Source organism: Thermobia domestica, chromosome 2 (assembly GCF_964235325.1).
Source record: "Thermobia domestica chromosome 2, izTheDome1.hap1.1, whole genome shotgun sequence".
Classification (NCBI taxonomy): domain Eukaryota; kingdom Metazoa; phylum Arthropoda; class Insecta; order Zygentoma; family Lepismatidae; genus Thermobia; species Thermobia domestica.
The window spans coordinates 77,919,096-77,946,566 of record NC_137455.1 but is presented as its reverse complement, the minus strand read 5'-3'; the positions used below and the strand labels follow the sequence as shown (position 1 = coordinate 77,946,566).

General features: G+C 36.5%; 1 protein-coding gene across 1 annotated transcript in view; it reads left to right on the top strand.

The window, feature by feature from the left end:
• Arp8 (Actin-related protein 8) overlaps positions 1-27,471 on the top strand; it is a 161,871-nt gene that overhangs the window by 104,684 nt on the left and 29,716 nt on the right. Inside the window, exon 6 of the mRNA XM_081742344.1 lies at positions 26,508-26,624. Within this exon, the coding sequence (XP_081598470.1) occupies positions 26,508-26,624 (117 nt within the window). The remainder of the gene's footprint in view (positions 1-26,507; positions 26,625-27,471) is intronic.

Sequence of the window (27,471 nt, the reverse complement as noted above, 5' to 3'; positions counted from 1 at the left end):
GCGCGTTTTCTGTGTAATTCAGAGTTCGATTCCCGCTGTTCGGTCCCGAAGATGACTGTTTAGAATTATACCTTAACTTGAAGCTCTGCGTGTATCTTCTCTGCTGATAAGAAATGTTAAACTCGAAACAAAGCACATTACAAAATAATGAATGTCACAGCACGGTGACGGAATTCATTTTTTTCTTTTTTTATTGAGGTTCTGCTGAGTACTGTAAAATATCAAAATCTAGAAGTTGGTAGCTTGATTTACTTGAATTGTAATAAACTTTGAACTTAAATATTATCCCATTGTATTCTCTTTTGTGGTTCTGAAAAATTATTTCAAAGTTTGTATAAGCAGGGAAAATAATCTAGAAGACTTTCATCATCTTTGTTCAAGCTAGTAGGAAGTTATAATGGAACTTTAAAGTCACTTCATTGAATTTACTGACCAAGGCGAGTGGACTTGAAAATTATTACTAATAACGATGGGTCGAACCCACAATTCCCAGTTTTGGCTAATTGGTCTGCATTCTCGTCTTTTGTGGAAGATCTGTTTCAGAATATTGGTAGGACAACTCTATTTGGAATCTCACCTCCGGTGCTTGGGGTCCCTGGTTCGATCCCAGCTCGTGCCGTGTGGACTTTGTGGTGGACAAACATCGTGCTCGTGGGTTTTCTCGGGGTTCTCCCGTTTCCTCCCACTTTCTTCATTCCACCATTTCACTCATCTCTCATCATCACCGTCTCCTTTAGCCTAACCGGCATAAGTGTGGGACGTAAAACTTAAAGATTTCATTTCATTTTCATTTCTATTTTGAATCCACGTTAAATTATAGACCCGCGTCTTGCGTAATCTTGGTGTTTAAAACCTACGTTAAACTTGCAATAAAATGAAACAAGACTCGGAGGTAAATAAACTCGGGATGGGTGATACTTCTCGGTATAGAAGGAGAAGTCGGAAAATAAGTTCCCCCTCTCCCCCGTACCCCGAGAAACGTTAAAGTAATGGAGCAAACAACACATCAGTTTAATGCAACTGCTACTCATATATTTGGTGACGTACGACAATTTTTTGCAGTTAATGTTGTCATACTACTAGCAGAAAGGTCCATTCTGTGCCTGGCAAGAACACTTGGAGCAATCAGTGCTCAGTAGTGTTATCAGATGCTAACAAGATTGAAGTGTAATATTCGCAGGAAGCAGCCTGGCCTTCTGACTTCTGAGGTTCTCGTTTTAGACGACAATGGAAGACCATACTTTGCGGCGGCAACATAAAACCATTTGCCATCTTCAGTTGGGTGGCACCTTTCTCATCCGTCGTAGAGTCCCAACTTCGCACCGAGCAGCTCCCATCTCTGTCCGCTATCTAGGTCCGCGGTGGCTCAGTGGTAGAGCGTTCACCTCTGGTGCTTGGGGTCCCGGGTTCGATCCCAGCCCCCGCCAAGTGAACTTTGGGGTGGACAAACACCGTGTGCGTGGGTTTTCTCGGGGTTCTCCCGTTTCCTCCCACTTTCTTCATTCCACCATTTCATTCATTATTCATCATCACCGTCTTCTTTAGCCTAACCGGCATAACCGTGGGACGTAAAACTCAAAGATTTCATTTCATTTTTTCTTTCCGCTATTTAAGATTTTCAATGGAAGTCACTTGGGAACCAATAACGAAGTGAGGGTAGCTGTAAAAAAGTTCACACATTTTTAACAAGAAGAGTTTTTAAACTTTGTAAAGCAGTATGGCAAATGCGTCCTTGGTTCTTATGCGAGAAAGTAAGTAATACTTGTTCTTTATTTTCACAGTATATTATTCGTCTTGCATAAACACTTCTCCATAATCTCCTGGGGAAACTTATTTTTTCTCAACCTTCGTAAATAATCCTCCAGAAAATCAGCAACGTACTTGACACACCAACAAAAATTCTCTATTGATTATTTACTTCAGTAAGCTGGTATTTCTGCAGCATACCTGATTGAAATTGGGGAATTGGAAATATGTTAATATAATTTAAGAAGAATTATTGCATTTTTAAGAATTATAATTTGGAACAACATGAACAAAAGAAATAATGTACAACCCTGAAGAAAAAACAATAATTCGCGTTGTAACCAACTTTATTATGTGTGGTAATTATTTTCTTAACGTTTAAAATGACCTTCTGTGCGTGAGCGATAGACATAAGTTATACAGCAGGATATTCAGATGAATAGGTACTTAAAATGTGTAAATGGAATTTCGATAGTTAATGAAAAAAACTTCATAGTTCTATTTTGTGCATAACTTATCTTTCTTTGGCTAAAGTATTTTCTAACGAACCTAATTATGAATTAGATATTAATAATACATTTTCCAATGTATTAACGGTTAAGTACTCCACTTTGCCTAAGGTAAATGTTGGAAAATAGTGCACGTTTAATGCAATTGCTATCTCTGGAAAGCTCTTCAGTGTGATTGTTTAATTTTTCACGGTTCTAATTTGCTTCGTCAAATTGGTATTGAAAAAACTATTCAGACATATTCGTCGAGGGATAAGTAGGGGGCAATATGAACCCTTCGGCAGAAGGAGATTTTTTGTGCAAATATTCTTGCTTCAGCATATCCAATAAATCTAGAGCTTATATTTATCCGATAAGAAAAATCTCGATCTTTCGAGAAAGTTCCTTCCTACAGGTTAAAGGAGAATTCCCCAGGCTGTCCCAAGATTGTCTCTTTTAAGATATCATTCGTTCAATCCTATAACCAATCAGCATATTTGTGAATTTAAATAATTAAATGTAATCAATCAGTCAAAAAGAGTGCCATGAATTCTCAAGAGTTCTTTAGTTCTGTCCAGTTATATGTATATTTTCAAAGCATTACGAACAAACCTGCGAGTATTCAACTTCTTGTTTCAGTTATATAGGAGGTTTGTCACAAATTGTTCTTTAATTCGTTTTTTGTGTCTTGAAGCTTAGCATTTCTTTTCAGCATCGAGGCTACGAGGGTCACTACGGCAATTTTGAGATGTGAAATAACTTACATACTTAAAATCAATTTAATACTTACATTTTCTCAAAGTATTCACCATTACACTGTACACACTTTTGCATCCTCGAAAACCACTTTTGGAAGCAGTGTTGTCAGTCTTTTTCTTCAAGTGTTGAAAGTTCATTCTCGTAAGCCACTACAGCTTCTTCAGGGCTGCAAAATCTCTTCCCACGCATGCAATCTTTGATCCTGGGGAACAGAAAAAAATCACACGGGGACAGGTCAGGGATATACGGCGGATGAGTCATAAGTTTGACCTCCGTAGATTCTAAAAACTAAATTGTGATGTTGGCCGTATGTGCGGACGCATTGTCGTGATGAAGCAGGATCCCACGCAATCCAGTTCTTGGACGCTGTTCCCGAAGTTTCTGGAACACTTTTGTTAGGCAAACAGTGGTGTACCACTGAGCAGTAACAGTCTTTTGTTCTTCCAGTGGAACAGTTGCAACATGGCTAGATTTGGAGAAGAAAGTTGCGACCATCTTTTTCCCCACACTTCGCGGTCGCTTCACTTTCGTGGGTGGATTTTCGTCTGGAAAGATCCAAACTGTAGCCTGGCGTTTATTTTCAGGGTCAAATTGATAGTTCCAAGTCTCATCACCAGTAACAATGTCAGAGACGCGTCGACAATTGCCTCCATCAAATCTTGCAAGCATTTCTTCACACCATTCCACACGCATGCGCTTCTGCTGTTCAGTCAAAGTGTGAGGCACCCAACGAGATGAAACCTTCCTGAGCCAAAGATGATTATGAAGAATTTTTGTTACTGCTGGCGATCCAATGTTCACTGTAGATTCAATGTCCTTGAAAGTTGTTCGAGGATTTTCTCGAATCATTTGTTCCACAGCGGCAATGTTTTCATCTGACACAGCTGTTGCCGGACGTCCAGCTCTCTCTTCATCTTTAAGCGATGTCTGGCGTCTTCTGAATTCACCAAACCACCGAAAAATTGTAGCACGGGAAGGAGCAAGGTCCCCAAATGCCCCCTGCAAACGGTCAAGGCCTTGTGTCTCGTTCAAACCACTTTTGAAATCGTAAATGATCATTGCCCGAAAATGTTCCCTTTCGAGCTCCATTCTAGACAGCCGAATACTGCTCACATCAACAAACAAGTGAAGGCGATACGGCCACGCCGATAAGCGAGGCGAATTGAAACTTGCTTCGCTTCTTCGCTCTGGATACCACTACCGAACGCAATTGTTGGAATTCAAATACTGTGCCACAACAATGCGTATCTCAAAACTTCCGTAGATGTGAACTTATACATTGAGGTGAAATCTGAACCACTATAATGAGTTCAAAGCCTCCAACTAGGAATCGAGTGTGTGAGCATGTTCACCAAAGGCACGCGCTCTAGCCACTAGACTAACAGAGAAGGCTAATTTGTTTGCTTCATTGATTGAACTTTATTTACCACCTTTGTCAGCAGCAAATCTACATAGGACGTGATCTACATTCGAACTAGTGGTCTACTCCCACGTTTGCCTCGCTCAAGGAAAACACTGTATTCTAAATGTATTGAACTACGTACTCATGTATCATTTTTCTTGATTTAGAAGAGTGTAGTGACTGAATGCTTATGCTATACATTATTAAACGTAATACTACTATAATTACGCATTTTACGCATTAACGTAAAAGAAATAATAAATGATAACGCAAAAATACAGAAAAGTGCATCATAATATGTGTTTAAATTAAAATTCACTATAATTAGCGTTAAACATACTGGTAGAAGTGGTCTTGAAGTAAGAAGATGCAAGGTAGAAAGATCCCAACGATATATAGTGGTTGTTCTCTTCCAACTGGTTTGTTTCCAGATGGCATCCTGAATGTCTTTTCAGATGATATCTTATTTCACTATCGGGGGACCTATAACATTGCTCCTAACGTAATATTATTTTGGACACAGTGTTCGAAGTGGAAAAAAGCCAGAGGCGGTATGTTTTATTACGATTTGGACTCGACATACCGGCTATCAAAATGTTGAAGTGCAGTAAGGGTATGTTTCCTAAAAGATTGCATTTCTATTTACATAATGACTGAAAACTAGAGATGCAAAAAAGCCGACTTTTTTGAATCGATGGTTTTTTTTTCACATAAAAAGCCGGCTTTTTTGGAAAAAAACCGAGAATTTTGGAAATTTTGGCTTTTTTCATTTTCATGATTTTTCTATCCAAATAGCTTTCTTATAGTATATTATATAGTTAGATAAGATTTCCACGACCTGAATGCTATATTTAGCTCTGTAATTCACCATCAAGATGGATGGAGCACATATTTTACGAATTAAAGCTAACATGAAGAATGTAGTATTTGAGGGCAATTTTACAGGCTATTTAACTTTATTTTAACTTTTGAGTTATCGACATTTTTTTCCTTCTCTAGATCATTTTAGTTTGTCATCCGTGTTTCATTTCTAAGAGCTTAGTACTCCAGCTTCTAGCACGAAAGTTAAACTTACGTTTTTCTATATATCCGTCAAAGCATACGTTTTTCAATATGTCCGTCAAACCGTATTTCCACTGTGCAATGATTTAGCAATAATTTTCCAGATACAACCTTGAATACCAATTTATACAAATAATCAATAGCGGATTTAGAAAAGTACTTTGGGAGGGGTTTCTCTGATTGTTTCGTTTTCTAAAAAGTCCGTATTTTATTTGGGAGGTGCTTGAAGTTTATGAGTACAGGCATAACTAATATTTCGTTTCGTTTATATGTTTAGCAATAATCTTCCGGATACAACCTTGAAGATCATTTTATACTGAGAATCAGTGGCGAATTTAAAAAAGTGTTTTGGGAGGGGTTTTCTTACTACTAATGTTTAGCTTTTCTAAACATTCGTAATTTTTATTTGACGGGAGCTTAAAGTTTATGAGTAAAGGCATAACTAATAGATATTTCGTTCGTTTTAGACATTCCACAACTTTGGAGAACAGGCTTCAGTCCGAAAGACCGATCCTCTAACCTTCGCAAAACCGTCACTGCTGGTAATTAGTAATAATAACGATTTAAAAACAATAAGAAAGGAAGTCGGCCAACTCCTACACTCCTAGTCGGCCAGTACACGCACTATTTCTACATTCTGAGATGGAATGAAGGAAGCCTTTGCCAGAATGGTCGAATGCTGGGTTGAATCCCGGACTTCCCGACAGAAGCGCAAAAGCCAACCACTCAGTCACGTTTGTTGTGCAGTTGTATTTAGCTTAACTTAAATATATTCCGGTCTTTTTTTTTTTGGGGGGGGGGGAGTTCCGTAATGATATGTTGAATCCTTCTTGTTAAAAATTCAGAAAACTTGAGGATTGGGTAAACCGTGATGGTGGTCAAGGGCGCCCATGTTGTGGTTTCCAAGGAGGAGCAAGTATAAGCGACGTTTCAAAAATAGTTTTAAATTTTGCTGTAACTAATGTAAAAATCCTATTGGATTTTCAATATTCTGAAGTACATTTTCCTCTAGGGGGCAAGCGCCCCCTTAACCCCCCTGATGGGCGCCCTTGATGGTGGTTATAAAAAACTTGACTGTAGAATTTCAAGAATATACAGAACCAAAAGTTCCAGATGTGCAGCCTTTAATTGTATCATATAAATCTAAGTATTTCTCTTATGTTTTATTTTAATTTTATTTTGTTTCAAAAAAAGGGTATGGAATATTTTGAAGTAAAAATACTACATACAATTTTGCTAGTTATTTGTGTATTTTTTAAAAGAAGTTTTTACTCTTAGGGTTGGCTCGTTTATACCAGCTGTTTTTTTTTTTTTTTTTTAAATAACTGGTTTAAACTAAAAAAATTACAAGAACAAAAATGCGAATCGTGTGAACTTTATGATGACGTTTCACATGTCAAACCATCTGCATTAGTCTTATTTCCTTTTCACCTTTTAATCAAGGTGTCCCATGTTCAATTCTCGGTCGAACCACAACCCTTCTTTCATGTGTAAACCAAGTACTCTTTCGGATGTCACTTTAAGCGAAAGTCTTCTCGTTGATAACCTCGGTATTACGTAAGGATGTTAAGCCTAAACATACGAAACGAAACCAAATTATATATTTCTGCATGCCTGTTGTTTTATAAAGAAGCGAAGGTTGCTTAAATATATTGATTAAAATTGGTAAAATTTATCGATTGCCTACTTAGCTTCCAACATTAACTTGGATTGGACTTTCAATGATACCTACATACTAAATTTGTAATTTAATACCTAAATTTTTGGCGTACTGATTATAATACGTTGACCTTTAAATTTTACATGCAAATTAGATTTTACAGGATTTTCCCGTTATTGTTTTACATTTAAAAGAATGACGGGATTTTCCCGATGGCTAGGGCGGGAGTTTCTCAATTTAAGACATTTACTGACCGGACTTCTTTAAGCTTATGGGCCTCTTCCAGCATAACCCCGTTGTTGAATAATAACACCAAGGCAAAACAAACTTATTTCTGTGAATATGTAATATAAATACATAAAGCAAAATATCTAAATCAAAAAACCTGGTTTAAACCCCAAAAAAGCCTGGTTTAAACTGCCCCCCCAAAAACGGGTTTTTGGCATTTTCAGGAACAACCATGGTTCTTGCCAACTCTGCTTACTTTTGTATATAGGAGGTTAAAATGTGTTTATTATATACATTGGTTAATCTTTTGGAATTCATAATGTAGAAATGTTGAAGTAAAATTGTTTAAAATATCTTTTCTAAATTCATGGTTTATTTTCGAGGTTTTATATTATTATCGGCATCAACCACTAATTAAATGACTTTCTGTGTTATAGAGAAGCGAAACAAAGTCTGCTTTATCGATTTAAAGCAGAATTTTGAAAAAAGCCCAAAATTTCCCAAGCAAAAAAGCAAAGCAGAAAAAACCGAGTTTTTTTTTTCAAAAAAGCCGTTTTTTTTTCGAGTCCTTGCATCTCTACTGAAAACCATTGGAAAGCTTCTCTGTAGTAACGTGGAGGGATGGGGGGGGGGGCATGGAGAGACTTTGATCCCGTCCAATTTTTTTTTTTTTTAATCCCCTTATGTTGTTATAGAGAATTATACATGAAAATGCTCAAAAACAGAATGAGGATATTAATAATTTCCTGCGGGAAAACTTCCGGTCCCCCACTCGACTGTGGGGTATTCCAAACACCCGGAAGGTACGCTCCCACAGCAGAACCCCTAAACCCGCCCATGCTCATAACACGGCATTTATATGCATTAAGACAAGAAGACACAGACATAAAGAAACAATTCAATATCGCACATCAAAATGTAAACTAGGTGAACTTGTTTTCAGACACCTGATTTTAAAAACAAAAGGTAGGAAAAAGGTAAGAAAATGTTGGTGTTGTCAACTTAGAAATTATTTCTACATAAGAAAAAAAAACTTACGTGCAAAGCTATTCGTCAATTACTGTGCATACAAATCGATTTATTGAAGGTATTTAGCATCTACTTTCTAGTGACGGTATGCTTTAATCATTGAAAAACTAGAGACGGTATGCCTTCATCACTGAAAAACCAGAGGTGGTATGGTCAATTGAAGAATGTGGGAGAAATTCCTCGCACAGTGTCTGTTCATCACAAAGCCCACTTGGGGCAAACTAGAATGGAACCAGAGACCCCACGCACCAGAGATGATTGCTCTATCACTTAGCACTGCGGCCCTGTACTTTATTTTAAATTATAGATCGTTTTGGCAAAATTCTTCGGAATGCATAATTTTCCGTAATTTGTAACACACTTACGCGTAAATTTAAACATGCAGTTTCCAAGATATCGATAGCTCTGTCATAAAAAATGTTATATTTATTTATAATATTGCGAAATTTGTGCCACTATCGGACACGGTAATAACTATGCAAGACTTACTTGACATGACCTGATGTGCTATGAATCGAAATTAATTTTATTATTTCACTAGCTGAAATGGCTGTTCTTCGCACGGGGACGATAGGGTTTATCCAAAATATCTTAAGGTAAACAAATGAGTAAAATAAATAAATACCGAAGAGCAACTGCCGCGGCGTTGCCCTTGTCTATTTCCAGAAAAGACTGAGTGAAATGAATAACGAACAGCTACATCTTTGGTGTTATTTCTGTGAAAATAAAGAAATGAGAGAAATAACTAATGAAGAGAAACGCCTTCGATGATGATCCTGTTAATTCCCGGGAAACGCTTTCGGGGTTGCTACTCGTATCGAAAACGAAGAATAACGCGAAATGAATAACAATGAACAACATCCTTGGCGTTGCCCCTGTTAATTACCAGGTCACCTGATATGTCCCTTCTTGCCTAAACTTGTGTCTTAAAAGTCATCGGTGCATCACCAATCATCTCAGCAACACCTGAAACTATGGATTTGACATTAATATCGATTGTTTTAGGCTATTTTACATGTACCCCTTTCTACCCCTAAGCGTAAACTTACGCTAAATGTAATCGAGGCTGTAACCAGTCAGTTTAGGGATTCATTCTATTCTACTAAACTTGTGTAAATAGTTAACATCGATCCTATCCTTTTATGCAGATAAATCCGCACATGAAAAATGTTTTGTTAGTTGTATATATGCAAGCGTTCTTAGAAACAATCAGAACCGTGCATAAATTTTGAGACCCAGCAATCCCCCTTCGAGCTGAAAATCGAATAAACAGCTTCGTGCGCGATTAGATTTGGTGAAAATGTATCTGAATACAAAATTTGGTAGCTCTAGGTAACTCCTTTCCATGCAAAAAATCTACACACATAAACGAAATGTAAAAATGTTAGATGGTTAAGTCCTCCTACACCCAGGCCCGTATCCGGGGAGGGTCTAGGGGGCCGGGTCCCCCTAAATTTTTACTGCCCCCCTAAAATTTTGACGGTAGGCTTGCAAATGAACTATAATATGGTTGAATCGCCCCCTCCCCCCCAAAAAAACTTCTACCTGGCCCCTCTACATTTTTGGTCTGGCTACCGGCCTGTCTACACCGCTGTCGATTTTCATGATTTTTAGTACATTAGTGAACTCTGACTTAACTTAGGTATTGCCACATTAGTCTTCCGGAAGGACTTACCCAAAAGGGGTTGGGAGTTCAAAAATTTATGCCAAAAGTAAAGTAATATCTCACAAGCCTATTCAAGCTAGAAAGATGAAACTCGGTATATGAACTTCTCATTAAAAATAAGGGGACACATGTCCAAGCATTTTTGAAAATTAACGTATTAAGTAGTGGGAGGGGAAATTTTCTATGTAAATAAAAATGAATATTGGAATGTTTGGCGGCCAACTCCACCTAAACCACTACTCCGAATCTAGACCCGAGTTTTCGCATATGAGTAGGCTTATAATATATCGTTGTGGGGTCAATAGGGGTTGGGAGTAGCCGTGGAAAGGGGTTGGGGTAGCGGGTGACATCGAAAACGGCTGATATTATTGTCTTTTTCAACTATAGTTTTCGCGATCTTTGAGATGAATAATGACCCTCTCGATGCCATTTAAGTCCAAATTCATACCCATCGACATAGGAGAGTGAGGGGTGGAGGAAGAAAGTAGCATGTTAATTTTTTTTTTTTTTTTTTTTTTTTTTTTTTTTAATGACCAATATTAGTATCTAATCTATACTTTTCAGTTCCGCTGAGTTGAATAGTGACTTCCGATACCACATAAGTTCTAATTCATCTGTGAGCGATGAAGGTTGAAAGAAGTGACATATGGATAACCGAGGACGACCGATATTAGTGCCAATCTATAGTTGTTGGTGTCGCTGAGATTAATAGTGGCACTTCCGACGCCATGTAAGTCCAAGTTCAGTCCCCCCAATCGGCATGGGGATGGGAAGTGGTGACATTTCGGATTTTAATCAAAACACTATCATTGAAATGCGTGTCCTAAGGAGGAAAGGAATTTTAATACTTTGCATAAACATATTCTTACCGTGCGGAAAACAAGCATTTCAGCTAGTTGTATATATATACGAAGTGAGTTGAAAAGTAATGAGACTTTCAATACTGCATAAACCGACAACGCTGTTGCCTCCACCATCACACGGCAGTTGAGTGAACATTTGCCGTTGAGTCAGTACAAGTTTGAACTTCCTCAAGTTACTACAGAATTATTGAGAGCGTCTAAAGTGAAGATGTGTTACGAACATTTAGCGGCAAAAGTTTGAACAACGTTGTACCATCAAATTTGGTGTAAAAGTTGGCTTATGCGCTACTGTGACTTATCAAAGTTATGGAGAATATTCCCTATCCATGGCACAAGTGTTCAAACGACACAACTCCTTTTTAGAAGGCCGAGAACAAATGGAAGACAATCCTCATGCGAAAAGACCTTCAACCTCAAAAACAGCTAACAATGTGGAAAGAGTGAAGTCTCTTGTGAGGGCAAATCGTCGATTGACAGTGAGAATAATCAGTAGGAGTTAAATTTGAAGGTGTTCATAGTCCATCAAATTTTAAAACAGGAAAGTATGCCAAGATAGTTCCAAGGAACCTCACGACTGACCAGAAGACCAATCGGAGGGAATGTGCGTCTTTATGACAGCAAAAATCATTCCTGCGGCTCCTCAGCCCTCTATTCGTCGACTCTTAGTCTGTAACATATATTTTTATCCATTGCTTAAAAAGACTTGGAAGGGCGCCACTTTGGTACTTTGGATAATATGCTTCAGAGCATAACTCACGAGCTTAAAGGTATTCCAGCAGAAGCCTTCAAGTACTGCTACGAAGACTGGAAACATTTCCTCCATCGTTGTGTAGCTACCCAAGGGAACTATTTTGAAAGGAATAACCTTGGGTTGCTAAAAAATAATAAGATTAATCGTAAAAAGAAAATAAATTTCATCATTTCTAACATACCGAAGTGCCCTTCTTCGCACGAAACGAATAGTATGCGACCTCCGACGAAGTAGAGTAGTTTGGGTTATCTAATTTCTTGAGAGGCTTCTGAGATATTTTATACGTTTTGAACCTTCAGAACGTATGACCCCAATGTTCCCCACGAGTCAAAAATCGATAAAAGCATCTTCATATGCTATTAGATCTGGTGAAGATATATCTTGATACATTTGGTGGCCCTATATAACTCCTTTTTATGCGAAAATCTGATGACAGACAGATACATATGCATTGTTCTTTTGTACGAGGGAGAATCAAATGAAAATCGCAAATGCAGAAAGAATGCTTGCGTGTACATTATTTTTCTACATAATCTCCTCCCAGTTCAATGCACTTATACCATCGGATAGGAAGTGATTCGATACTACGTAAGGATAATTCTTTGGGTTGACGCTGTAGCCACTCGTGCACTTCTGCTTACTTGAACTTCTGCTCTCCAAGCTGCTCCTTTAACGGATCAAAGATGTGCAAATCTGATGGTGCGAGTATGGTAGATGTGGGAGGCGCTTGAAATGTAGGTGGTCGATGGTTTTTATGGTTGCATGGGCAGAATGAGGACGGGCGTTATCATGCTGAAGCAAAACACCTGCGCTCAGCAATCTCCTTTGCTTTGTGCGTATTTCTGGCTTCAAATGGTTCTTGAGAAGGTCAGTGTAGGTGACACTATTCACTGTGCTACGTGAGGGCATGTAGTGTTCCAGAATAAAGTCAGTATAACTTTCCCTGCTGAGGGCTGGTTGCCATACTTCTTTGGTTTCGACGAAGAAGAATGTCATCCTTTGCCTGCGTGTTTCGTCTCCGGTTGAAAATGGTGCATCCAACTTTCATCCTCTGACAATGTGAGCTAGAAAATCCTCACCCTCTTCTTCATAACGCCTCAGCAGCTCTTGAAATTTCGCCTCAGCAGCTCTTGAAATTTATTAACTCTTTTGCGTCAGCTGTCGAGGAACCCACCTGGCGGGCACTTTTCTGTAGTAGAGTTTCTCATACACTATGTGTTGTACTAAAGCGAAACTCTTATTCAGCAAGGAAGCAATTTCTGTCGGAGTGATACGCCAGTTTTTCTGAGTAAGCCGATCTGCTGCGTCTATGGACTCCTATACCACAACTCGATGAGCCTAACCCGGACATAGTTGTAATGGAAAAGTTTTCCGTATTATTCAAACCATAGTGTCCCGTATATTTTTATGTACTTATTTTTTATACGAATCATATTTTAAAGTTTATTGAATAATGCATATTAAATATCCTAGTTGCTAAGCACCAAATAAGGCCTTACACTAGAGTAGCCAACACTGAAAAATCCATGGGCACAGGGAAGGGGTATCTACCGGGTCCGGGCTCCCCCCAAAAGTTCCTAACTCAAAATACATTTGTTTAACACGGAAATGATTGGTGTAGCATGAAAATTTGATCTTACATTTCATCTGTACTCTTTCTCTCATTAGAACAATCTAGTTTTAGCTTTTTTTTTTTTTCAGAAAATATAGGTGGAAGTATTTTACAATTACTTACCGTCTTTTGGGGTGCAGAATAATATCTGTTCAATACTGCATAAACGTAGAGGCTTGTAATATTGGACATTCCTTGCCCCAAGATTTGGATCCCTCCCAACAAAAATTTCTGGGTGCGCGCCTACCAGCACCTCCTCATAATTCTCAAAACAGGTGAAGAGTAATTGTATTTTAAATCTTGAGATATGATATATACTTGAGTATGCCTGGCAAAAACACCGGTGAGTCAGTAAAATACTGATCAGTTAGCAATCCTAGCCTACATCTATCCATTACCTTTTATAAAGAATACATATTATAAAAATTCGATAAAAAACATTCATTGATACATCAGTTAGCAATCCTAGCCTGCATCTATCCATTACCTTTCATAAAGAATACATATTATAAAAATTCGATAAAAAACATTCATTGATACTTTGTAACGTTTAGTGTGTCACATTGGAATTAGTTCAATTTTCCTATACGGGGGTGGCTCAGTGGTAGAGCGTTCACCTCCGGTGCTTGGGGTCCCTGGTTCGATCCCAGCTCGCGTCGTGTGGACTTTGTGGTGGACAAACACCGTGCTCGTCGGTTTTCTCGGGGTTATCCCGTTTCCTCCCACTTTCTTCATTCCACCATTTCACTCATCTCTCATCATCACCGTCTCCTTTAGCCTAACCGGCATATCCGTAGGACGTAAAACTTAAAGATTTCATTTCATTTTCAATTTTCCTATAATGGTTCGAAGGGGATTTTGACGCTATTGGGTTTACTATGTTAAGGCTTATTCTTCGTCGTATTCTTAGATTGTTAAAAATTGAATTTCGAAGTACAATATTTTAATTTGCTAAGTAAATAATAAATATTAGCACCGGACTTTGCAACATCCTGGGGCTGAGAATGTCCTCATATGCCAAAAGCCAGGAAGGCTACTGTACTTTATTTATACTATAATTGAAATGGAAGAGAAGGTCGTTTAGTAATTCTTCATGATGTACACTGTAAAGCAAGCCGACAGATAAGAAAATAAGAGAATTTGTTATTCAGAATGAGTGAAGCGCGTAATTGGCAATGTAATGGTGAAAGCAAGGCAAAAACTAGTATATCTGGAGTAGAAAACAAGCCACTATTAATTAATCAAGAGTTAATGAAGTCATGCAATACAGTGATACAGCGTGAGTTTCTGTGTTCGTGCATGCACATTATGTGGCTAGCAATAATTACATGTTCATTTATGGTTAAATGCATCACAGTAAATATTTCTGCGAATTCAGTAACAAAATATAGTGTATAAATTCTTAAGTTATTGTAAATTCCCAAGTGAAATTAAAATATACTTTTACGTAGCCTATCTGCTTTGTAAATCATAGAGCTATTTCGAGTTTAACTACTTGGAGACGGTCATTGAATTGGCCCAGAATGAGTCGATATGGCATACCGGTAAATAAATTTAGATAACAAGTCATACCAGCTGTAAACATTTAAAACTAAACTTTGTTATGTTGAGGTGTATACCTAAAACAGGCATATGCGAATTCACATAGCGGTAGTAATATGTTTCCTATTCGACCCATTGAGATAATGTAGTTCATATTATCTCAATGATTCGACCATTATGGAGAGCCTTCTCGTACACTACACTCGTTTTATGATTTCATAGTGCTGGTGGATATGAGTAATAATTAGTACAGAAAATTTCTAGTCACAATTTTAGATGACAGGGAATTAGCCAAAATAGGAATTCATATATCTTCTAAAATGGAGGAAATTCTTATCTTAGAGGAATCACTAACTGATAAGCCGGTAGGTGAGATGGAATTAGACAAAATATCAGAACACCCTTTTGTACGTCATTTCGAAAACTTTTTGTTGAGACCAAATGGCTCGGTGATATTATAAGTCAATATCGAGGAAGTAATTGATAAAATGATAATATGGGAGTACGTCAAGGTGATATTTGTTCATTACAAAATCCATATGGCACGATTCATATTCGTGCCGGCGATCAAGTGATTTCCCTGCTAGTATTCCTGCACTGTCACTCTATACAATCTTCGGCAGAGCAAAGAGTGCATAACAACATTATAGGATGAATTTTGCTGGAGCTTTTTAAATTGTCAAGTTGTTAAGATTATATATTCATTAAAACAATTACCTGAAATAATAGTCTAAATTAGAGTTTTGTTCCTGTTTATAATTACTCATCTAGAATTAATCATACTAAAGGAGAAAAGATTAAGCTTGATTGGTTGGATTCGAGTTCAGCATCTTCTTCGGCACCAACTCTATATGAAGCTTGGACGTACATTTTAACGTGGAACCGAACCACCGTAGTGCGTTTAAATTTTAAAGACTCCTACCGGGAATCGAACCCGGGATTGCATGCACCAATGGCGTATGCAGTAGCCACGATACCAACAGGAAAGGTTAAAAGTAAAGCTTTATCAGAATTACTTCCACCTCCTTGTTGTACTTCTAATGAGCTGAGAAAGTTTTCTGCTTAAAGCACTATTCACAATTGCTTCCTGGTCGGAAACGGAACAACTTGTCCTGATCTTGCGCAAATAGACAGTTTCCCAGTGTCAATACCATTTAGTCGATTCTCACTTTTTCCTCCATTGTTTGACCGATATTATCCAGCTGTAGTGATGCGTTGATTGTACTCGTAACTACCATGACGTAGCAGTTGTCCTAATGTAGTACACATTTGTTAGGTATGCAACTCAAATACCGTATGTAATGAAGATTCAGTAACATCGTATCGTGTAATGCTATCCCAGAAGTATTTAGATATCGTGCTTATGGGAGACAGTCAGATACAAACTTTTCCAATGGAAAAAGATATTTACTTTCAATGATGAATAAACAAGGAGAGTGTAGTTGCTTCATTTAAATAAATAAATAAATAAATATACACTGTTTTTTCCTTTTCTTTAGCCGTGTTTGGTAACATCAGTACTATGCTATGCTATGGATTTAGTTTAAAGTAATATGTTGTTGCTCAAACTTTTAAGTATTGTGTGGTATATGATCATTGTTAAACAAATGTATGAAGCTATAAGAAAATGATCTTAACGTTAAGCATGATCGATGACCATCTTTCAAATAGTGATTATTTCAAATTTCCCATTAGGGGGAGGAACTTTGAATTAACTTGGGTTAAAAATATTACGAATGAAATTTCTTTCCCAATGTCTTCCAGTTGGATGGATAGATATGGAATTGTGTTGAATTCGCTAGAGATTTCAAAGTTCAAGAAAATTGCATTTAAAGGGTGCCAATATTTCATTGTATAGGCCGTATGAAAAAAAGTATATTAACTCTTCATTTTCTCAAGCGGGACAGAGTCACTTCAGGTGGAACAAACACTTCTGATTTAGCAGTTCTCTTTAAAAACAATTGCTTTGTTTTAGTAATTAAAGAGAGAATCCGCTATAAGCAGGGGTAAAAGTGTATATGAAAAGGTAGGAGGACGCATGACGTCACGTCGTCCCCGTGCCTATCGTTGCCTATTGTAATTTTTAGAAAGTGGATGACGCCATAGATTTTTTGTAAGTGGGTAACGGCATCCCCCGCGTTCCCCCTCAATTTTATCCCTGGATATAAGACAATATTGTTACTTTTTAAGTTCGATCAACAATATTTAAGTGGTCTTGTGGTGGTAAGAGAAAAGATAAAAATAAATTCGTGATGTCAACGCGTAAATGTTTCATCATTCCTGTAAGACTAAAACGTTGTTTCTGAATGTCTATCCATCTATCCATATGTGCAGACTAGCTAAGACACCACAACGTTCAACATATTAAAACCGAATTTTGAACTTAAGGTATTTGTGGGATTTCCTAGGCCCCCAGTTTTTTGAGTGACAAAAATGATGATCTAAGCTATTATTTATATATTTTTAAAAGTTTATAGTAAGCTCACGATTTACCTATCATAGTCTGGGGCTAGCTGGCCCCCAAGGTTTTACCTTCTTGATCTGCCACTGTCGAGAAGAAAGGATTCGAAGTCTCCTTATCCCCCGAAAAGTAAGAATAGTTTACTAGAGGGTGAAAATTCGATTGTTACCTTCTCGAAAACTGATGTAACGATTATAACCACAATGTAGCATCGTGTGTTCTCGACACATAGGTCTAGAAGTCCCCTAAAAAGTAATATATTGGTTAGTCGTTTTTTTCGTATTGTCTTTTGTTCTTAAAAAAAGCTCGAGTGATTTCATTCATATTTCGTAAACAAGTATTTCAGTACAAACCGTACAATATGGTGTTTTTGTTCCTTTTTAAATATAGAAGAAATAGTTAACGAGTGGAGGGGACACGTTAGAAGGTTTGAGTAGGTGCTCTGCACTACATCAGGAAGTTCTAATATTTGTTATATGCACTTCCTGTACTATCAAAATAATCATATTCAGTTGTCTTTAATGTGTTTATGAATAAAATTAACCTGTTCACGTTGAAAGTAGGTGCTTGACACACCGTTATACATTTATTTTGTGGGGGAGACAAAAAAGAAAAATTCGTGTTGACCAACCGGTTGGGTCTACTTTGTATGCAGTTTTTTTTTCTTCTCTGATAATTAAACTAAAAGGAAGACACTTTCGTTTTATGTAGTGTGACGATCTGCGTGTGTGATAAAAATTTGTTTTTGTTAGAAAAAATAGAAACATGATTTATATCTGTATTCCCGCATGCACCGACTCGTAAAATCAATTGTACAGCCGTGGTAAAAACAATAATGAATGGTCCATTATATAGCATAGTTATCATCCATTTTTGACCATGACTTTTGTGCAGTGAGCAACAAAGATGCCTTTTTTTTTACTTTACGAATATTCTTTTTACGATTTTTTTAAAAATAGAATGTGTCGAAAAATTTAATTCCTTTAAGTAGAGTTGAGTGTGAATGTCTTTTCTGAAAGATAAACGAAATAATTTTGAAATTGTTTCATAAATTTAAATGTTGTTTATAATAGATGAAATTTTGATAAGCATTAAGTTTAGATACTAAGATGTACGCTAAAATGACTGTTCTTCGCATGAAATTTTCCGATATATTTTTAGGAGTTAGTTGATTTTGAGTTTAATGTCCCGTTCAGCAGCGAGGCTATATGAAACGTGGTGGACCTACTAATTAACGTGAAATCCGAACCACATGAGCTTCCGCCGTGAATCGAACCCGGGTTTCCCACGCCAAAGGCGCATACGCTAACCGCTTAGCCACGAAGGAGCTCATTGTTTTATTTAGGAGATTGTAACGAAATTTATATATGAAATACAACAGTGTTTTGTATTTGTACTTTCATAACAGAGCAAATCGTTGTTGACGTAAATAATAGATTAATACAATAATAAGAGTAATAGTAATAAAAAGACTATGTTGCATTCAGAATGTCTAAAAAAAAAACAGTCGGACAGTTTTGTGTTCAATATATTTTAACCCGGCTTATGATGAGGATCAAGGTCAGCCTATAATTACGTATCCTGGTTTCAGAGTTTTAAATTTAATAGAAGTGACGCCTCCAAAGGGTTTTGTAAAGCTTAAACGCCAAAGAGGTTCTTAGTGTGTGATGACAAAAATGTTAATTGGAATTCTTTCAAGTTTTTCCTCCCTAACCTACATTCCTTTCTAAAGCAACCTTTTTTTTTACTTTTTATTTTCTTAAAGGGCTGTGTTCGAACAAGTATATATATGTATATCCTTTTTAGAGAAGCATTCAATCTCACACCCGTGACAGTGAGTTAGGTAATGACAAGGCTCTTATTATTGTGGTCTAATGACCACAGAGTATCGATACTTCATAACTAGAGCCCGAATGTTTGGGCACTAAAAAAAACCTTCAAAAAAGGCAGGCTTGTAATCCGTATAAAAACGATTAAATAATCAGTTAAAAATTGTAATTTTTAATTTATTCAAATGTTGCATGAGTTAATTTTAAATTAATAATCATTAAGAAAATTCGGAACGATTTATTTATTTATTTACTTTTGTAAACCATGTGACATGGATATTCTGTAAGATTTTCTGTTACGTATATACATAGATATATTTTAAATATTGTTATCCTCGTAGAACTAACACATAGTATAGGGTATACAAAAAAAATATACCAAAAATACATAGTTTTCATTATTTTGCTAAATTTTGTGACTTACTTTTATTAATATTATAAGTTTTATTTGAAAGCAGTAACTTTTCAGAATAAGCGATTGATTTTCCCATGCCTTTAACACCACCTTTACGAAGACACGTATATTTTGGGAGGGGAGGATTGCGTGCTACGGTGAAATTTAGAGTTATGTCGGCGGTAGTTCACTATTCGAAGGGGCTACCCTTACAGAATTGGTCGAAATGGAGTAGCCAGACGAAGTGTTCTTTCCGAAAGAAAGCAGCAGTTCTCTAGTAGCCAAATTGGCGGAAATCATAGTGATTGGTACGGAACTTGGACAGTAGTCTCAAGCGCGGTGAGAGTGACATTAATACTTTCGATCCTATCAGGGATGTACGCAGGAATTTATTTCGGGAGGGGTCTAAGGCGTTTCGGGGGAGTCCAAATACAATTTGAGGCTAAATTATATGAAAATTTCTAAAATTGCCCCTAAAAGTAAACTACATTTAGGGGAGAGGGGGGTACATTTGAACAGGGGGTACCTTTGAACATTTAAGATAACAGGCTAGAAATAATAGCATATCTGGTGGTTTCAAAATTTTTAGTTTGGCAAAACTGCGTTGCAAGACGGTCAACTGTTATCTGCAATTTTAGTGTAACTGTTTATGAACAGCAGTACTTTGTTACATTTGTGGGGTGAAAAGTTGGAATTTTTGTGAAGTTTTGTAAGATTTTTGACAGAAGCCTGTGTTTTGATATTATCTGCCATTCATTGCAGAAGCAAGTACATTAATTTACTTATCTAATGTTGCTCTTTGTATTTCACAATAGTTTGTACTATCTGGGTATTATCAAATTCTGCTTGATCATGCCGGTTGGGGCAGCTTTGAACAAAAATTAGGGGGCACATTTGAACATTGTTCTACCTATACTTTTCTGAAACTTATAAGTACCAGCAACATGTTTGTGTTCTCAGACAATGCAGAAAATGTTCAGTGCCAACTGCTGATATTGTGTGTAGACTTTCTAATTCTTTGTCTGTCGTTTTCGATTACTTTTAAACTCTCGCCCGCCTCACTTGGGAGTTGAGTATAACCTTCAAGTTGAATTGGATTATAACTGTCACTATTCATCTCAGTGACCCCAAAAACTATGAATTCAACTCAATTCAGATGTGTTTCCGAAGGGGAGGCAAATTATTTAGAGCACAGAGGTGCACAATATACAAATATGGGCCTGCATATATGTTTCAGCAATTATTACTATTATTATTATTTCCTTGCCATACGCGATTGGTTAATTCTTGTGCCTTAAACTGTTAATGCTGCTTTGTTACATTAGAGTTGTTGTTCGTAAACGAATTCATCCTAAAAATAACGATTATTGTAGTAAAATAATGGTTTGTTCAAAACTGCCCCACGTATGTTCAAATCTACCCCATGCTTGTTTAAATCTACCCCCCAAGGGGGTACATTTGAACGACACCCCCTGCGCCCTTGCACAGAATGACAAGATCAAACAAAGTACTCTATTTTATGGCAAATATAATGTATATTATATTTAGCTTTTGCTACAGTTCTATAAGGAAATTTACTGGGTGTTTGGAAGCAAAAACGAATATTCGAAAACAGATGTTCAAATGTACCCCCCTCTCCCCTACAAAAAAAAAGTCGGGATTTCGGGTGGGGGGCCGAAACCCCAGGACCCACCCCCTGCGTACACCCTGGATCCTAGTGGTATTTAAATTGACAAAATCCTATGTCCTAGAGAAAATAAAGGTTATTTTAATAAATGATATGTTCCTAAGTTTTTACTCAAAACGGTTGAAACTTTTAGAAATGAAACAAAAAGTACCAATCTACTAGTAGATGCCGATTTCCGTACAAGATATGTGAATAATCATTGCAAATAATACCTTTATTTCTTGCAAAGTAATAATGCTTCAAATGTTGTGAATGATAATGATAACTCTATAACTCTCTTTCAACAATGACTGAAAGGCCTTCTTGGATCAGATTTGCCAATAGATAATTCACAAAGCACTCAAAATTATTTTCTTAATGAGAGAGTGTTAATAATGGTGTAGGAGAAAAACAATTTGAGATATTATTGAAAAGAGAAAGAGAAATGGTTGGGACATTTGAGTAAGAAGAAACTGTATCATGAGATGCGTACTAGAGGATGTAGTGACAGAAAAAAGAGGGAGGGGCGAAGGAGGCTACAATTGGTGAACGGTATCAAAATAGAAAAATCGTAAATGAAAACGAAAAGATTAGTAGAGGACCGTGGAGCATGGAAGATTTTCATTTGCGGCAAATGGCAGAATACCTATGATGGCGATGATTAATTTTATTCACGATTCTCATTGCATAATAATGGAAATTGTCGTTTTTAATTTTAATCGATTAATTTTGAAATTAATTTTAGCTTAAATAATTACTTTTTCTTACATTTATTTTTAATTTAATCAATTATTTTTTCGTTACCTTAATTTCGTTACCAAATTGTCTATTGATAAATATGTTCCCGATCGTACAAAACTTAAAAAATAAAAAAATAAAAAATAAAAAAATCCGGAAATGACTCTACCTCCCGAATCTAATGTGTGCATATTTAAGGTACGGAAGAGCATGTGAATCGAATTCAGTTGGCATATTTTTATCTTTGAACATTTGTCCAATTGCCTTGTGCAAATCCTTATTATCCGAAATTGCTTGGTCGCATTTCTTGTGGCATTTTCTCCGTGTTTTGGAATGGACCTGACCGAGACATAAGTTTGTTTTCGCTAGAACAGACAGAAAAGCCTTTCTGGAAACAAGAGATCCATGTAGTTGCCTCAATGAAGCCCTGAGTTTAAAGGAAATGCAAAGAATAGGCCTAGATAATTTTTGGCATTTAAGGAATAATATAGGCAGAGTGAAATAGTCAAATTTTGCTGAAATTTAAACAAATTCCCCAAACTACACCTCTAGCATTAAGGAGTAGACATTTTGTCTAACATCCGGTCTCTATTGTTAACATTGCAATATAGAGAAACATTAGATCCCACAGAAGTGACAGTAAATCAGTTAGGTAAGAAATTGCCGTTATTGTTGTGGTCTAATGACCAGAGAGCATCGATGCTGTATAACATTGCAGTAAAAATATTTATGAGTATTTCTGAGAAAAGTGAAGTATATTATTGCAAAATACGAGAAAAATGTTTATACTCACTTAAACTTAACGGGGTGAGGAAAATTACACACGTTATAATGTACTTGGTGTATAACACGTGTAATATAGAGAATGAACTTGTTAATTGGAAGAAAGATTTTATTAAGCTTTTGCGCTGTACCATGTAAACGACTTGAATTTCCTTTCTTACATCTGAATTAGTTTCCTGTAATTTCATCTTTTATGAAGACACGGAACGCCAGCGTGATGTAACGGGTCAGAAATAAATTTAGGCGTAGGCTTTTCACTATTTCACAGTTCGCAGAGTCCGAGGACTGAATTATTATTTTATATATTTATGAAATCATATCATTAACCTGTGTTTGTCTCACGCTTCTCTTATGAAAAATGTGATTGACTTTTGTGCTGAACGTATACGTCATTTACGCAAGAAAAGACTATTAATCACAGAAAACATGGAACAAGAAAATAATATTTGACAATATGGATAAGTTAAATAGTTGGTTACTTATTTCGTGACCCATGTTCATTATAGTAATAATAGCAAAGTCGTACAATATCAATTTCGTACTTTTACCATGATATCTTAAGTTCAGTGCTCGTTACCTGCAAACTCCAGGTGAGTAGGAAAAATGAAATTAAACCTTCTGGTTTAAAGTTCCACGATTATGCCCTTTACACCAAGGGAGACGATGATTAGCGCAAACAAATGATGATAGAAGAATCGGTGAAATGTGAGAACTGGTTTCAACATTGACCGTCATAGAGCAAGAACGATAATAGATAATGATAAGTAGTTTTTAACATTCGATTCAGCGTCTCAAGAGAACGTACTATCATCTCCTGCAATACTCTGTCAAAACCGGAAGTGGTTGAAATTTTCTACCCTTTTCCGATTTTAATGCTTATTTTCATAGAGCGAAGACAGTAAGAGATTTCAAAAAGAGCTTTTTTTGGCACAGATTCAACGTCCCAAGATTGCGTTTTATTTCGACTTCTGTTTATCTCTTGAATCCGGAAATAGTGAAAATCAACAATTTTTCGGTTACAACAGTGATCGCATAATGAATGAAACGGAAATAGGCAGCAACAAGTAGTTTTTTGATCTGGATTCAGTATCGCAAGAATATATTTCATGGCTGATGTCTGATTTTATTCTGCAACATGAAGTGATAGGCATCAATTAGCATTTCCAGTTTCAATGTTACTCCATATAGACAAAACAGAAAGAGATCAAGTAATAGTTTTTTTATGTGAATTCAGCATCCGAGGAATAGGTTCTATCCTTGATCGTATTTCCCTATTTCAACCTATAGTCATAAATGTACTACTTCATTTGAGTATTGATGTGGTTCGGATTCCACGTTAATCAGTAGGTCCACGTCTCATATAGCCTCGCTGCTGAAAGGGACGCTAAACTAAAATCAACTCAACTCATTCATTTGAGTATTGAATTTGCGTAGTTTTTAAAGTCCACTCTAGTTTCACACTGTGAAACGAAGCTCATTTTTTATTATTACTGAATACTGTTCCTAGTAGTATTTTTTGAACATTTCAATTATAAATTATATATGAAGTGTTGCGTGTTTATATCCTTTGTTCCCGCGTGACGTATTAAATTAAGATTGCACATATATTCGTCTGCATCTGACAATAATAATGATAATTGTTTATTTTACATTTTGCTGGCCATTGCTTTACATTTTACATTTTGTTCTTTCTTTTACACGTTTTTATGGTTGTATTCCGAAATTTTATTACTACATATCTAGGGGGGTAACCACGGGGAAAGGAGGTAAATGGGGCCCGGCCCCAATACTACTTCCTTGCCTCCTCAAATAGCCTTTGACTGTTAGGTGTTTATTTAGACATATATAGAATGTCTCAAAAGTCCCCTGACATAGAGTAACTCTGTTATTATCAGAGCTACAACAAAATGTAAGAGGGGAAACTGTCTCCAAATATGACGTTTTTAATCTAAAGTGAGAAATGTTGCCATTTTACCTGGACCCACAATATAAGTGAATGAAGTTACTGTCTTTTACGCTAACACGTCAATGGCCAGTCCCCATTTCAAACATGCCACCATTCACCATGTTCTTTCAAAATTTGTCCACCTCCCGTCCCGTCTTTCCCTCCTCCAGGCCCAGGTAAATGGCAACGTTGCATTTTCATTTAACATTGGTCGCATAAAGAGAGTATAGCCCAAAATGTTCGTCCAATTAAAAAAAAAAAAAAAAAAAAAACTTCACTTTCGATTGAAAACAATATATTTAGAGACGGTTTCTGCTCTTACATTTTATTGTAACTTTAATAATAACAAGAGTTACTTTGTCAGGGGACTTTTGAGACACCCTGTATTTACTAGAATAAATTACGAATGCTTATAACAAAACAAATTGAATTCTCATTCTTGACACGGAAAGAATAAAATTTAATAAATATAAAACAGGAAATTTGGGTATTGTAAGAATTTTTTTTCTTCCCTTTTAAAAGAGGTATTTTTCAAAAAAAAAAAAAAAAAACTGCATGGCATGTTCACTCATTTTTAGGCATACATATGTATATGTATAATATAGAATTTCACGTCTCCAACTTAAGCAAATACTCACTTATAAGTTTCTTAACATCGGAGTTACAAACGGAGCGTACTACAAGAATGTAGATCAATTTCCATATCACTGTAACTAAAGGGTGGTGGCTTGAGTCGAGTCAGCGCCTTGCCTACGCCATTGATACTAATTAATCATCAGTTTTGTTACTCACATTTACCTAACTGGATACTGACAGTTGCTGTTTCATTAGCTTATTATATTATTGCATAACACTGTACAAATTACCTTATTTTCTCTTCAATTTTTCTCCGTTTTTTACACATGTAAAGGCGAAATCAAACAAATAGACTTCCTAAAACATTTTTTCTTCTTTTATGATTTTTTTTTTTTGCATACCCGATCCTAAATTTTGCACAGTACTGCAAATAATAATAATAATAATAATAATAATAATAATAATAATAATAATAATAATAATAATAATAATAATATGTGTAATACATGTAGTCTCTGCATGCCGAGTTATTAATGCCTTCACATTCTGAAACAAAACTTTTTGTATGTGAAAGTCCAGATCCCCTAAAAAAGTCAAGAGCCCCTTCAACAAAAACTTGCTGGATACACCTCTGTACATGTCAATACTTTGTCCATCACAACAATACTCTGTTCATATATATGTACGGAATAATGAAATGAAAATATCACTGAATTGGCAAAAGATTGCATTTTAATTTAACTGTATTTCATTGATTCATTTATTATATTAGTGTACTTTATTCATCATTTTTTGTAAGGAGAAATACGTTTGTTCTGTATTTATTTATTTAACAATCACCAGATACAGCTCAGAGGCCATTTTACACTGGATATACAATAACAATAACAATGGAAAGGATTTGGGAAGGTATCGGCCAGGGCCTGTTTAGTAGGTACCATCCCGGCATTTGCCTGATAGGACTGAGGGAAACCCTGGAAAATCTCAGTCAGGATGGTCGGCAACGGGATTCGAACCCGCGACCTCCCGAATGCGAAGCCAACGCTCTACCACTTGAGCTACTTCGCTCGGTGAAATACATTTAATGTTTATTATATGTTTATAATTTTAGGATGTGAATCGAATTCATGACACCTCTATTATTTTATATGGAAAAATTTCATTCGGGATACGAGAATTTTCATTGTGATTGTCACTTTCTGGAACGAACTTTACTTGTATGTTAAAGTACCACTATATATGGACAAAATTAACTATATTAATTGGCCGTAATGAACTGAACAACAGTATTTTTTTCTTTCTTTTAGGATCATGTAGCTGCTACTTTTGGAGCTGGCTTAGGATATGCTTGTGTAGTTGATGTTGGAGACCAGAAAACTTCTGTGTCGTGTGTTGAAGATGGAATATCGCATTGGAACACAAGGGTAATTCTAAGTATCCTAACTATTAGATTGATACGAATGAAATATCCGCTTTGAGTTCTGGTGGAAAACTGACTTCAGCATCTACAAGGATGGAGTAAATTGAAGCGTGTAACTGCAAACTCAGTACACGTCTATCAAACAGACTGTGGTACTCAGACAGTCAGGAAGCAGTGCATTGTTGAACAGGTACAGGATCATATGGAAGTGAATAATGGAGAATATACAATTACGAGAGATTTTTCTGAAAGGATTCAAACTAGAACATTGTACATAGTTAGCCGCAAAAAATGAACAATCTATTTGCCAGGTGGCGAATAAACACACTATATGGCGTTGGTTTGTTAAATTTCCTTCGAGTAACAGAGCATTGCAAAATGGTCCCTCTTAGCACGACCAATAGCGTGTTCTAATGAGCTCCGCAGAAACACTGTGGAAGCAAACCCTCGGAAGACGGTTCGTGCCATCACAGAGTTAGACGTACACGATACTGCTGTCATTCGGTGGCCCCATACAATCGTAAAAGTGAAAAAAATAACTCATGGGTTCTACTTGAGTTGACAGTGGCCAACAATAATCACTGTCTGAACCTGTACAATTCTTTGAATGTAATGAATAACTGGGAAGGTTCTCTGCATTGATTGTCACTTCAGATCAAAAATTAATCTGCTGTGACAATGTTTTGATTATGATCAACGTCAAGAACTGTTCTCTAAATCACCTCTTTACCCACAGAAAGGAATGTTGCTAGTATGGTGGGAATAATCAATTACATCTTTGTCCATCGACGTAAAGCCAGATTGTTAAAGTGCTGAATAGCGCCACAAACTTGTCCAAAAGTACCGAGCAA